At 41.7% G+C, this 13,034-nt stretch overlaps 1 protein-coding gene across 1 annotated transcript; it reads left to right on the forward strand.

Annotated features, from left to right (window-relative positions):
- Positions 1 to 1,985: 1,985 nt before the first annotated feature.
- Positions 1,986 to 12,413, forward strand: BHLHE23 (basic helix-loop-helix family member e23). The gene is made up of 2 exons (XM_019484448.2): positions 1,986 to 6,359; positions 10,957 to 12,413. The coding sequence occupies exon 1, from the start codon at positions 2,080 to 2,082 to the stop codon at positions 2,686 to 2,688; it is 609 nt and encodes a 202-aa protein (XP_019339993.1). The 5' UTR covers positions 1,986 to 2,079; the 3' UTR covers positions 2,689 to 6,359; positions 10,957 to 12,413.
- The last annotated feature ends 621 nt before the right edge of the window (positions 12,414 to 13,034 follow it).

Raw genomic sequence — 13,034 nt, forward strand, 5'->3', positions numbered from 1 at the left:
CATGATCTTTGATCGCTGCCTGCAGTCTGCAAAGTGAGACCTCCGGGGTGTTAATGACAGCTATAACTTTTTGTGACGTGTCTTTCCATTAAAAATTGCACAGAGATCACCAATTTACTTTAAAGAATATTGCAATGGTTATGGCTTATATCTGATGCAAACCAGTTATCAAGCAGTGAAAACTTCCATAACCCCCTTGTCAGATTCTCCATCCCCCATTTCTCTCCTACCCAAAAAATATTAAGGGGAAAACAGCCACTCATGCAAAGCAGACACGGCTTTCTATCAGGATGAGCTCTAAAGCAAAATGGCTTAACTATTCCTCACATCATTTACCTTTCTGCCGAGTGCATTTGGTGCAGGGTGGTCAGTGGCATGAGAAAAGAGGGAAGGCAGCTTGAAAAGGAGCTGTGCCTGTTTGTTGTTCCAGACACATTTACTTTTACGGAATTTGTGGCATAAAAATGTGACCAGAGGCCCTCTTAGGAATGGAGAAAATTAGGAACTTGGACCTTTAACTATGCCCAATGCATCCTGAGAGGCCCTTCCCACGCTGCATACCTGGGTTTGTGTTTCCATGTTGTAACCACCAGCACTTTCTCCCAGGATCATTTTTTTCATGTAAAGAGCACAGAGCCATGCCCAATGCCCAGTCCACAGCATGCGCGAAGCACCTGTGTGAACTTGAAAGAAAAAAGTGGTAGAGGGCAGCAAATGATCAGGGGACACCAGAGAAGCCAGGAAGGAGGGATCGTGCCTTCTGCCCTCCCCAAACACAGTGCCTTTTTTCTTTATTCCCACACCAGAAAGGATCATTTTCCTTCTCTTAACGGGGCAGCAACTTCCCATCAGTGGAAAGGAATCATTTGACTTCTTTTAACCCAGCAGTGACTTCCCATCAGTAAAAAAGTCACCAGAAAGGATCATTTTCCTTCTTTTAACCCGACAGTGACTTCCCATCAGTGGAAAAGTCACCAGAAAGGATCATTTTCCTTCTTTGAACCCGACAGCGACTTCCCATCAGTGGAAAAGCCACCTGAAAGGATCTTTTTCCTTCTCTTAACCAGGCAGTGACTTCCCATCAGTGGAAAAGCGGGCAGAAAGACTCATTTTCCTTCTTTGAACCCGTCAGTGACTTCCCATCAGTGGAAAAGGATCATTTTCCTTCTCTTAACCAGGAAGTGACTTCCCATCAGTGGACAAGTCACCAGAAAGGATCATTTTCCTTCTTTTAACCTGGCAGCAACTTTCCATCAGTAAAAAAGCCACCAGAAAGGATCATTTTCCTTCTCTTAACCAGGCAGTGACTTCCCATCAGTGGAAAAGGATCATTTTCCTTCTTTTAACTGGGCAGCGACTTCCCATCAGTGGAAAAGTCACCAGAAAGGATCATTTTCCTTCTTTTAACGGGGCAGCAACTTCCCATCAGTGGAAAAGGATCATTTTCCTTCTTTCAACCTGGCAGCGACTTCCCATCAGTAAAAAAAGCCACCAGAAAGGATCATTTTCCTTCTCTTAACCAGGCAGTGATTTCCCATCAGTGGAAAAGCCACTAGAAAGGCTCATTTTCCTTCTCTTAACTGGGAAGTGACTTCCCATCAGTGGTAAAGCAGGCAGAAAGGCTCATTTTCCTTCTTTGAACCCGGCAGTGACTTCCCATCAGTGGAAGAGCCACCAGAAAGGATCATGTTCCTTCTCTTAACGGGGCAGCAACTTCCCATCGGTGGAAAAGAATCGTTTTCCTCCTCTTAACCCGGCAGTGAGTTCCCATCAGTGGAAAAGCGGGCAGAAAGGCTCATTTTCCTCCTCTACACGGGGCAGCAGTGGGAAAGTTGCGCTCCCCCTCCGCCGGCCGGGACTGAGCGCCCACCCCGCGCGTGACACGCGGGGCTGCGATTGGGCGGGCGCCGCGCCCCCGGGGCCGCTCGGCGCAATATAACGGGGAGGGGCGGCGAGGCAGAGCCCGCCCCCAGCCAGGGCACGGCGCGGGCCGGGCGGGCGGGCCGGGCTGGAGCGCTCCCCGCCGCGCAGACACACGTGCGCCGGGGCTGGGGCGCATGGACGGCGGCGCCTAGAGCCATGGCCGAGCTGAAGTCGCTGGGCGGCGAGGCGTACCTGGCGCTGGCGCAGAGCTACGGCCAGTCCGCCTTCGCCTACGGCGCGGAGGGCCCGCGGGGCTACGCGGGCGCGGGCGGCGGGGACTTCGCGGGCAAGGCGGCGGAGAGCAGCGGCGAGCAGAGCGGCGAGGAGGAGGACGCCTTCGAGGCGGCGGCCAAGGGCGGCAAGCTGAAGGCGGGCGGGCTGGGCAAGAAGCCCAAGGAGCAGCGCTCGCTGCGGCTCAGCATCAACGCGCGCGAGCGGCGCAGGATGCACGACCTGAACGATGCGCTGGACGGGCTGCGCTCCGTCATCCCCTACGCGCACAGCCCCTCCGTGCGCAAGCTCTCCAAGATCGCCACGCTGCTGCTGGCCAAGAACTACATCCTCATGCAGGCGCAGGCCCTGGAGGAGATGCGGCGCCTGGTCGCCTACCTGAACCAGGGGCAGGCGCTGGGCGCCCCCCTGGCCCCCTTCGGACAGTCCGCCGTCTACCCCTTCGCCGGCTCCGCCGTGCCCGGCTGCCCCGACAAGTGCGGCGCCTTCGCGGGGGCCTCCGCGCTCTGCAAACACTGTAGCGATAAGCCCTGACTGCCCTGCCCTGCCCTGCCCGGTCCATCCCCTCCGCCGGCTCTGCTTCCCCCTCCAGCCCTCTCCCCCTCCGGATGACTCTTCTCTTCTCTTTCTTTGCACCACCGTCCCGGTTTAACTTCACCTGCGGACCACCATCCTGTTTTCACTTCGCCCTGGCTTGATGCCGCCCCGCTCTCTCGCTTCCCTGGCCCACCGGTTTGATGGATTTCACCTTGACCGCAGCTCTGGTCGCGGAGCAGGATAAGCCAAGGTTTAAAGCGGAGATGGTGTCTCAAAACCATGCGACTGTCCCCGAATGCAAAAATTAAGATGCAAAGGGGAGGTTGGAGGGGTTTGTCCGTAGGGAAAATTGAGAGCACTTTTCTACGGGTTTGCAGGGTGGCAGGGAGGGAGAGGGTGCTGGTAAAACTGTGGATGCTTCTAAATGAGATTTTCCTCTTTTCTTTTTTCCTTTTTTTTTAAGTTAAGGACCCACTATTGGACTGACATAAGTATTTGATTGTACACTGTTGCCTGCTTTTTTGCCTGTTTCTCAACTTGAGTTTTTTCCAGATGATTTTCCAAAGTCATGACTCACCAGGGCAAACAAAAACGAAAGAGAAAGTTGCTCGACATATTTCTATGTATTTATAACTGAATAAAAGACATGAATAATAATTTTTTTTTTTTTTTTTTTTTTTTGCTCTGTCCTACATCTCTCTGAGCTCTTAGGAAAATGCACAAGGGCAGTAAAGGGTGTGGGAAGCCGCTTGTTAGCATCCTCCGGAGAGGCTTAGACTGGTGGGGGAGTTAGGTAGAGTTGCTTCCAAGTCTGCAAGGTCAATCCATCTATCATTCTGGCTTGTCACATACATCTTGATTTTGAAAACGGTGGCTTCCTCGTGTCATTTGGAGTGAAGCTGGGGACAGGACGGTTTTCATTCTTGGCTTTCCATAGCTGACTGCAGCGCATCAAAACTTCAGCTGTATTAAAAATTGTGGGGGTGGGTGGGTAGCTTTTGGCAGTGGGTAGATTAAACTAAGTAAAGCCTGGCAGGGAAGGAGATAGCTGCTCTCTTTGCTTTGTTTTCTACGGTGTATCCGCAACCTGATCCCACAATTTTGTGCAGTGCTCGAGCCATCAAGTTCTCTCTAAAATCATCAAGCATTGACAGACGCACATCGGTCCAAGTTACCAAGTGATCTCTTAGGTAGTGCCTAAGGTAGTCTTGGCTTTATTCTTTTTCTTGTCTTTTCTTTTCTTTTCTTTTTTTTTCAAATGCTTTGGTGCCTTGTCTGCTTCACTGCTCATTAGATAATAATAATTGAGATGCGTTCTGTGATTTGTGTTCAGATAGGAATATTCGCCACCCAATGTCAGAGCTACCACGTAAACTGGTACAGCAGCAGCCCGAGGGGCTAGACCTGTCTCTGGCCATTTGTGTTAAAAATAGGGTGTAACTATTTAGGGTTATTAAACCAATTTCCATGCCTGTCGCTAGTGTTATGCTAATTTGAAGAGGACTGCAGCCCCTTCAAATCTGCTTGCCTGTAGTATTTAATTTTAATTAATACATTTCCAAAAGACTTTTTGTGTTTGCAAAATGAAGTGTGTGATTAAACCTCCTTCATAAAGACATATGCTTTAAACCTAGTTTCGACTCATTTCCATTTTCATTTCTTCATTTTCCTCTTTTTTTTTTTTCCTCTTCTTCAGAGGCCTGGTTTATCTGCTGTACATGTTTTACAGAAAGAACGAGTCTCAAAAGTATTCTTGGAATACGTCTGACAAAATTGAAGGCAGGAAAAGCCACTACAGAAGCAAAAGTAACTGGAAAATGCAAATCAGCAAAGATCATTTTAAATTCTGCAGGCTGAAACAGTGCCAGAAATTATTTTGAACAAAGGTTCAATTTAACACTAAATCGTGATCTTACGATAAACATTTATTAATTCTGGCTGAAAGCACTGGAAATGGAGTCATTGGGGTTATTTAAATGTTGAATACTTTAATTGTTCTGTTTCCACTCGCATGAAAATGGTTGCAGAATAAAGTATTTAAGGGTTTAATATGAAAAACAAGTTTGTTGGATTGAATCGGAGGCCTTTATTGGTGACACTGGGGTTTATAATTGCTTATTTTACAGATAATTATGACAGCAATGAGTGACTGGTTAGATAAATACAGAGCATGAGGAAGTCTCCAATGGTATTAAATCTAAGTTGTATTTTGGAAACATGCCTTTTAATATAACTGCATTATCTAACTTTTTTTCTCTGAGTTTTCCATTAAAAAATGTTTGTCCTTCCATGTCCATCCTCAGACTACACCTTCATGTTCGGAGGCTTCTTGAAATATCCAGAGGGCTGCGCTGAGAACAGGTTTTAAATGAGTTGTGTTCATGCCCAAAAAGGGAACCGTAGAATTTCAAACACTTGTGGTGAAGGAAATTTTATGTAGGGTATATACACTTGGTTGAAGAATCATCTGAGTATTTTTACAATCCTGAATATTACAAACCATTGTAAAATTCCCCACATTTCTGCTAGATAACCCATAAAATGTTACTAAAAGTACACGAGAAACTCAACTTCCAAGATTAAGTGTGCCTATCTATAACCCTTTTCTCCCAGACACTCAGCAACAGAATAACGCTGATCTAAGTTAACCGGAGCTATTCACTGGGGCTAGGCACTGGGGTTAGTTGTTTCCAGCTAAGAGGGAGCATTACCGAAACTTTTATATTACCAAACAGCTGGAAACACGTTTTGCGAACTCTTCTTTTTTCTTAACCAAAAAAGTGTCCCTTTGGGTTGCCTTTATTTCTTATATTGGTACTGCCACTAAAATCTGGATGAACGTAATACTGTATGAAAGAAGCAGATTTCTGTCCTCACTTGCCTCAGAATAGCAAATGCTAGAATACTGCATTTATAATATTGTATATAATATTGCATTATAATATTGTGTATAATAGTCTGTTTAACCCCGAAGATGCATGGACAGTATCCACGTCGGCCGACTTCCCTCTCTCATCATTGGGGGGGGGAAAAATAGAATTTGAACTATTTCATGATCCACATGAGAATATAAACTGCTGCTTTTAGCAATTGTTTTGGGAGTTGTAAAACAAGGACTTCAATATTTGTAGTGGGTTTTTTTTCTATTACAATACTCTGGTCCTTTTATCTGGCCTTGCCTTTTTTAATAGCACTTTGACTCTGCTCAAAAGGTATTGCAATGCAGTTTCCGTGTCTTAATTACCATTGTCTTTCTACTTGATTTCATAGCAAACACCAGTTTAAAAGACATGATATTGGTTTTTAACCTTGTTACTTTTTTCCAAACTTTTAAGATTGGACTGAGTGAAATACCTTTAGAAAGACAAAGCAAAGAGGGAGACAGTCCTCACATGCCTATCACTTGGAAGATGTCATTCTAGCCACTGATCAAAACTACTGCTTTTCTAATCAATGTAATCGTATTAACAGTGTGTAGGAAACAGTTGTGCATTTGCATTGCTAATGTCAAATCTCTGCTGATGCATTTTGCAGCTTGCAAGATAAAACTTGATTAACCAAATACAGGAAAGCAACAGGTTTGAAGATGGCGAGTTCAGAATACTGCAGCCCCCTTGTAGTATCTTTTTGCTGAGACTATCAATTACAACTTACCGAATGTAGCGAAGGTAATGATGTATTTTATTACGCTTTAATCTGAATTATCCTGGTTTCTGATAGACACCATACAATGTTCTGTATTGTTGATCATCTCTCGATGATTTCCCAAAGCAATTAGGTGCATCACATTTTAGGGTATAATTCTAGATGTTCATCTTTATGAATCTTTATGTGTAAATTTCCCTGATTTAAATGTTAGTAGACTGAATGTGAGGGTGCAGTGGATGTCGGATCTAACCCTTGCTTTCACTGAAATACAGTGAGTGTCAGAACCTCTCTTGACTTGAATGGCAGCAGTAATAGGCCCAGAGCTCTGTAGCCCTCAACAGGTGCCTGAAAAGCACTGGAAGTCTTGCTATGGGTAAGAGAATAGGAAGAACCAGGAAAATCTACTTGCAACATTTTAGTCCTTTGTTTCAGACCTGTCTGAGGGCTGCAAAACACACGAACCCCTGTTAGATGCAGGCCTCAGAATAATGCCCCCATATGCTTCCTTTGCGCAAGCCCAGTTATCATCACAGATATAGTGGTCATGCACTTGTTCATTTGCTGGAAGCTAAGACGCCCCAGGGTATGATGTTCTGGACATTAAGTTTCTGGTTTAACTTTCCAAAACCCCACCTATTTCAGCTGAGTCCAGTCATGAGGCCAAAATTGAGCATTCAGTGTTACGAATGCAAAACCAGTACATACCAGAATACTTAATAGAAAGTAAAGCGCTAAGATGTCAAGGTTAAAACATTGTACTTAATAAAAATTCCAATCTTAATGTCAATACCAAAGACAATAATGAGTAACGTGTACAAATATTTGTCTCCTTTCTGTATATTTAGTCATTTAAAATGCAATGCTACTGTAGTGGTTTAAGGGGGAGATTCAGGTTCAGCAGAAATGCACTGAGTTAGCTTTGCAAAATGAAACATGATTATATAGTTACCATTAAAATAAGATAGACTTGCACACAATCTACAATCAAATTTCCACTGGCATTATTCCAAAAGTAAAAGGTTTGGTTTTACAGTATTATTTAAACTAATAGGTATTATTTTTACATGTGTTTTATTGCCAAAAATCTCATTTTACAGTATATGAAACATTAGAAGTGCAGTTTGATCCCAGGTTAATGCAAATATTTTTTTTTTAAAAGAGCAGCGTAATGCACAAAATAATTTTAATTAAAAGATCTGCTTTTGCTCCACTGCCGTTTTGATTGGTATTACAAAACAGAAATGTTTTTTTTTCCTTCTAAATCCTGATTAATGCAGAAAAGACTCTGATTATAGTAATTTTGATAATGTAAATTTGTTTGTGATATGTCTTTAGTCTTTAATCCCCTTTTGGCATCTCATTCAAAGAGAGATGAAAAATTGAGGGATTTATGATGTTTCAAATCGGTCTTCCCATGAAGCCTTCTCATTGAGTTCCTTTTCTATCTGAACTATCATATTCTCGGTTTAAATATAACTAAATACTTTCCTAACAAATAAATATATGCTTGCCTATATTTGAAAACTACATATATTTTGCAGCAACTAGAATAACCTTTTCTTATTAAATGGACATAGTCTGAAAAGCAACCAATGAGCAAAGTGAGAAATCCTATACAGCTTGTTGATTTTATTTTTTTTACACCTGTATTTGAGATCTATGTCATTCACTACCAGAAATAGCAAAATAAGATTTTTCACCATGATCTTAATTTTAAAGAAGCCCTAAATATTTTTAGTGATAATTAAATATGTATGCTTGTTAAAATTAACTTTCTGAAATTCTCTGGTCAACACTTGTATTTCTAATTATATTATGATTTTAGAGTTATCCAGCTGAATCATCAACATATGCCTAACCAGATCTGCATTTGGTAAAATGTAACGTTTATCTCAAGCCCAAGTCCTGATTGTTAATATTGAACCTGAAAGAAATGGGCTTAGGTAAAGAATCTTACCTGTACAAATAAAGAGAAAGCAGGCTTATCATACCCTTTTTGCTAGATTTTAGGGATAATATTACATTATATTCTACCAATTTCCCTAACAGAAGATAAACCACAAATACGTAAGGACGCAACATGTTGAATAAGAACAATCGAATATTCTAACATTGACAGGACAGTTACAATTTTATTTCTATTTCCTTTGAACAATGTAGTTGCGCTTTTGAATCTCTCGGCAGCAATTCCTGCAAAATAGGTTTGGCCTTAAAAATAAAATGCATGTTTGATTAATCGGTTTTTAGCCACGAATATGTTGTGCAATTACCTCTGTCCAAGCAAAAATTCAGAGTCGCTATAACCCAGTCCTCATATGCTACCAATGGGATAAATCTATTCTCTCTTTTGCCTTAAGTATTGCAAAGAGAAAAACATGGCTGAGCAAAAAGAAAAAAAAAACAACAATCACCACAGGTTTTTCCTCCAAGCCCACTTTTGTCTAAAGTAATGAGGCCATAGTCAGTTGGTTCCAAAAAGCGTCGTGATTTAGTGTGACGTACAGCGAATCATTGCCGATCCATTCGGACTGCATTCGTTATTTTAATGAGACGGAGGCAAATCTGGTTTTTGGCCGCAAACCCTAAGATGCAAGCTTAATGTGAAATGTTTGTTGATTGCCACAAGGCAACTGCCATGACGGATTTCTATCGCCTCCGTTATGTGGCTTAAAATTTGCCACATCCAAAGATATTTAGCCCCGTGCATTTTGTACTGCAAGTGACACGAAAGTTGCAAAGCTAATATAAAAAAAAATTAAATGCATTTTTAATTTCCAAATTTAAAACCTTGCTGAGCATCCTCGGATCTATACGTCCTTTATTCTGTATTAACGTGTTTACAACGGAGAAGGGGAAAATCCTCACCAGAACTTGAACGCGGTCACCCAAAAAAGGTCATATTCGATTGGGCGACAGCACCACTAGGAGCCCACCAGCCTTGGCTTGATGTAGTATCAGAAATGACAATAAGGCAGGCATATCTGTGCACAGACTGTAATCACAGTAATGGTGTTGGTAAGAATTTACTAGTGCTGAACTTTTCCATAGATCGTAGAAATCTTTCCTGTTCCTCTGTGATACCAGCAGGGAGATTTTTATCATGCTTTTATTTGCCTTCAAGCAAATAGCAAGCCAACTGATTGAGAAAAATAAGTTACATCGATAGATAAATCTGTACTTGTGGTTAGATGCTTACGTACGTACACACCCACATGTGTGTACGTGCAAATGGGGATATTTATAATGCATATATTCACACACATGTAGGCACCCCATATGCACATCACACAAAAGCAACATCTGTGTTTGATGTGTCTATAATTTCTTTACACACACACACACACACAATATCTGCCTTTCTGCCACTGAGGGCTTGTATTTCATGTTGGATTATTATATTTAAATTAACCCTGCACAATTTGATGCTCATGGAAACTGAAACTGGATGTGCTTACAAACTACTACTAAAACAGTGTTCGCCTGTAAAAAGTGATGAGACTATGAATAAGTAAACTTTGATCCGAGAAAATATTTCTGACAATTTTTTACATAATTTGTAAGAAAATAATTGTTGTTTTTGGTGGGGGGGGGGGTTATATCATTTCCCATTTGGTCATAATGGATGCAGCATTGCTGCTAGGAATGAAAGAGGAACAGAGGCTCTTTCCTTCTAAGGGATTTCAAATATTCAACCAGTGTGTCATTTTGATGGACTCCCTCCATACGTGCTAAAACTCAAAATGCTACGATGTGCTGTTCCCAGAGAGGTCTTGGAAAAATCCTAATGCCACCAATTTGAGAAATAAATATTTCTTATCTCCTGGCAGCTTCAGTGTAAAGTAAACTGCACAAGTGACAGCCGGGGTGGGCATGCTCCGTGTTTACAGCAAACCGAGGCTGTAGGGGAAAAAGATGAAATCTCTTGCAAAATGTTAAAATGGCTGCTGACTTGGAGGCCTCTGGGTTAGTTTGCATACTTTCCAATGTCTAAGAAAATACAATTTTACTTATAACAGGATTTTCCCCCTCGGCTTTCTTTTTTTTCCCCTTTCCTGCCTCCATTGGTTTCTTAAAAGATTTGAGAACAGAAAACATTTTTGGTACAGGAGCTCTGTTACTCCTACATCTGTTTTGGTGATTAAATGTGGCACTGTAAGGAATAATACAGGTGCCAAGAGAACGCACCGCACGGGCAAGTTTATTCCTGTGCTACTCGCATCTTCCATCAGGTGCTTGCCAGAAGAAACACTAGCATTGCTTGTAGCCGTGTGTAAATATACTTCTTTTTTCTGAATGCTTTATAAGAGGGAACCTTTATAGAATTTTTTCCTAATTCTCAAAAGCCTGATAACCATTTATGTATCTTTGCATTTAAAAAGGGGGGGAATCTCTTGAGAGGCAACTTTCCCTTTCTCTCTCTCTCTTTTTTTCATTGAAGAAGGGTGTCCAAACCAGCCATTAAAGAGCAAACCTAGATGGAGGAAACATTTCTATATATTGGAATGTGCACGCAATAGTTTTAGTTGAAATAAGCATTCAGCTGTATTAATCCAAAGTGGGTGGACTCGTGCGTGTGCGCACCCACACTTCTGCACACGATACTTTCTTTTTCCGCAGGTAAGCCAAGTTCAGATGCAACATCTGGGTTTCGGTGATGCCCAATTACTTTTTACTTCATTTTCCTGCTGCATTTGCTTAAGGCATAAGAAGATCAAGGAAGTTGCCCCGGCCACACGCTGACAGTGAATGACTGGCTCGTCGGATTTGTTCCCTGGTTCCTTTTTGGATTGCAGCTGTTTTCTAGAAGCAACACGTTGCACTGCTCTGCTGGTCACATTGGCACTGACATGCATTTTCGGGGGGCAAAATCCTTGGGCAGCATGCAGCCTCCCTTGAAGTGCTGTGCCACCCATTTCAAAGCAAGGTCCCCTTTGCAGCAGGCATCCTCTGGGGAAGAGGCAGGGCTGGGTCAAGGTTATTTCCCAGGAACCTCCTAATAATACAGCAACCTCTTGCAACCCTGAGGCTACTCCAGCTCACACAGAGAACCAGTCAGTTCAGCTGGCCCCTTATCAGAGGAACAGAAAGTGATTTAAAGCTCATCTCTGTTCTCTTCTCCTGGTACGGCACTGAGCATGGCTGTGCTACACCAGAGAATCAGAGCTTGCTTGTAAGCTGCCTTTCCGTAAAGTGTGTCTGGTCAAAATGCATCTTTGTATTTGGTTCTGAGTTCAGTTTGATCTCCATCACTTCTTCAAATGAAGAAGGTGGCCACAAAGGCTCCAAGCTAGGTGCTAACTCCAAATACAGAAAGCCACTGTTTTAAATCCGGTGTCATCAGTGAGTCCCTTTCCCATCTTTGGTACAGATGTGGCTACTGCCCCAGAAAGACGAGTTCCTGAAGCCAACGACCCTCCAAAAATAAATGGGGCCATGCAGGGAGCAGGTGCTATTACTGACTGATCTGCAGTTGTCTCGTGTTGTTCTCCTCCTTGAAATCCCTTAATATTCTCCTTATGATAGGAATCCTTTTTTTGTATTCCTATTCCTAGTATGACTGTCACTTGGTTTCTACCGAATCCTTTTGTTTTTCTTTGTTTTATCCCATGGTATTTTAATTTATTTATGGACCTCCCTTCCCAACTCTACACCCATCAACAAGTTTCCAGTCCATGTGTCCTCACCACCTTTTGTACCACTTGTACACCAATATTGTTCAATGATTTTACAGCGTGTGAGAAGACACTCAGTCATGTAATAGTCACCTTTCAGGACCTGCATTTCTCTGGTGGCTACAGTTGTCTTTCAGCATTTCTTTACTGGCTGTGCTTTCATACTCCCACCCGCCCCAGAGATTCTTGTGCAACCCCATTGATGGCAAGGGGACATTTCACAAAGCAAAATTACATCTTGACCTTTAAGGTTTTTTATCTCTGTAAGCAAGAATTAATATATATAGTTATTATTTAAAGATTTTGTGTATGTGTGAGTGTACGTGTGTGTGTATATATAATATATGTGTGTATGTATGTATGTAATTTTAAATAAAAACTATATCTTAATTATATATATATTTGTATATGTGTGTATATGTGTATGTATGTGTGTGTGTGTGTGTATAATATATATGTGTGTGTGTGTGTGTATGTATGTGTGTAATTTTAAATAAAAACTATATCTTAATTATATATATATTTGTATATGTGTGTATATGTATATGTATGTGTGTGTATAATATATATATGTGTGTGTGTGTGTATGTATGTGTGTAATTTTAAATAAAAACCATATCTTAATTATATATTTGTATATGTATATGTGTGTATATATGTGTATGTATGTATGTGTGTATATAATATATATGTGTGTGTGTGTGTATATGTATGTATATAATTTTTAAATAGAAACTATATATCTTAATTATATATATTTGTGTGTGTGTGTGTGTGTGTGTGTGAAAGGCTGGGCTTAGCAAATAAAAACTAGTCCAGACTAGTGACAGTGTAAGCCATATCATCACAGCACGGGTCGTCTTGGCAAAGAACGATGCTCTTTGATATCAGTTTTTCCTAACACTACTTTGATGCTTTCCAGTCTGTTCTCTTTCCTGGACTCATGTTTGCCACACTGCTGCAATTGTCGGAGTGGAAAATGCTGCTTAAATTGAAATAGGGATTTTATTCTGGCTTCAGTTC

This window comes from Alligator mississippiensis, chromosome 9, assembly GCF_030867095.1.
Source record: "Alligator mississippiensis isolate rAllMis1 chromosome 9, rAllMis1, whole genome shotgun sequence".
NCBI classification, from domain to species: domain Eukaryota; kingdom Metazoa; phylum Chordata; order Crocodylia; family Alligatoridae; genus Alligator; species Alligator mississippiensis.

What these genes read in the sequence shown, in the direction of transcription:
- BHLHE23 (XM_019484448.2), top strand. Translation starts at nt 2,080, where the DNA reads ATGGCCGAGCTGAAGTCGCTGGGCGGCGAGGCGTACCTGGCGCTGGCG.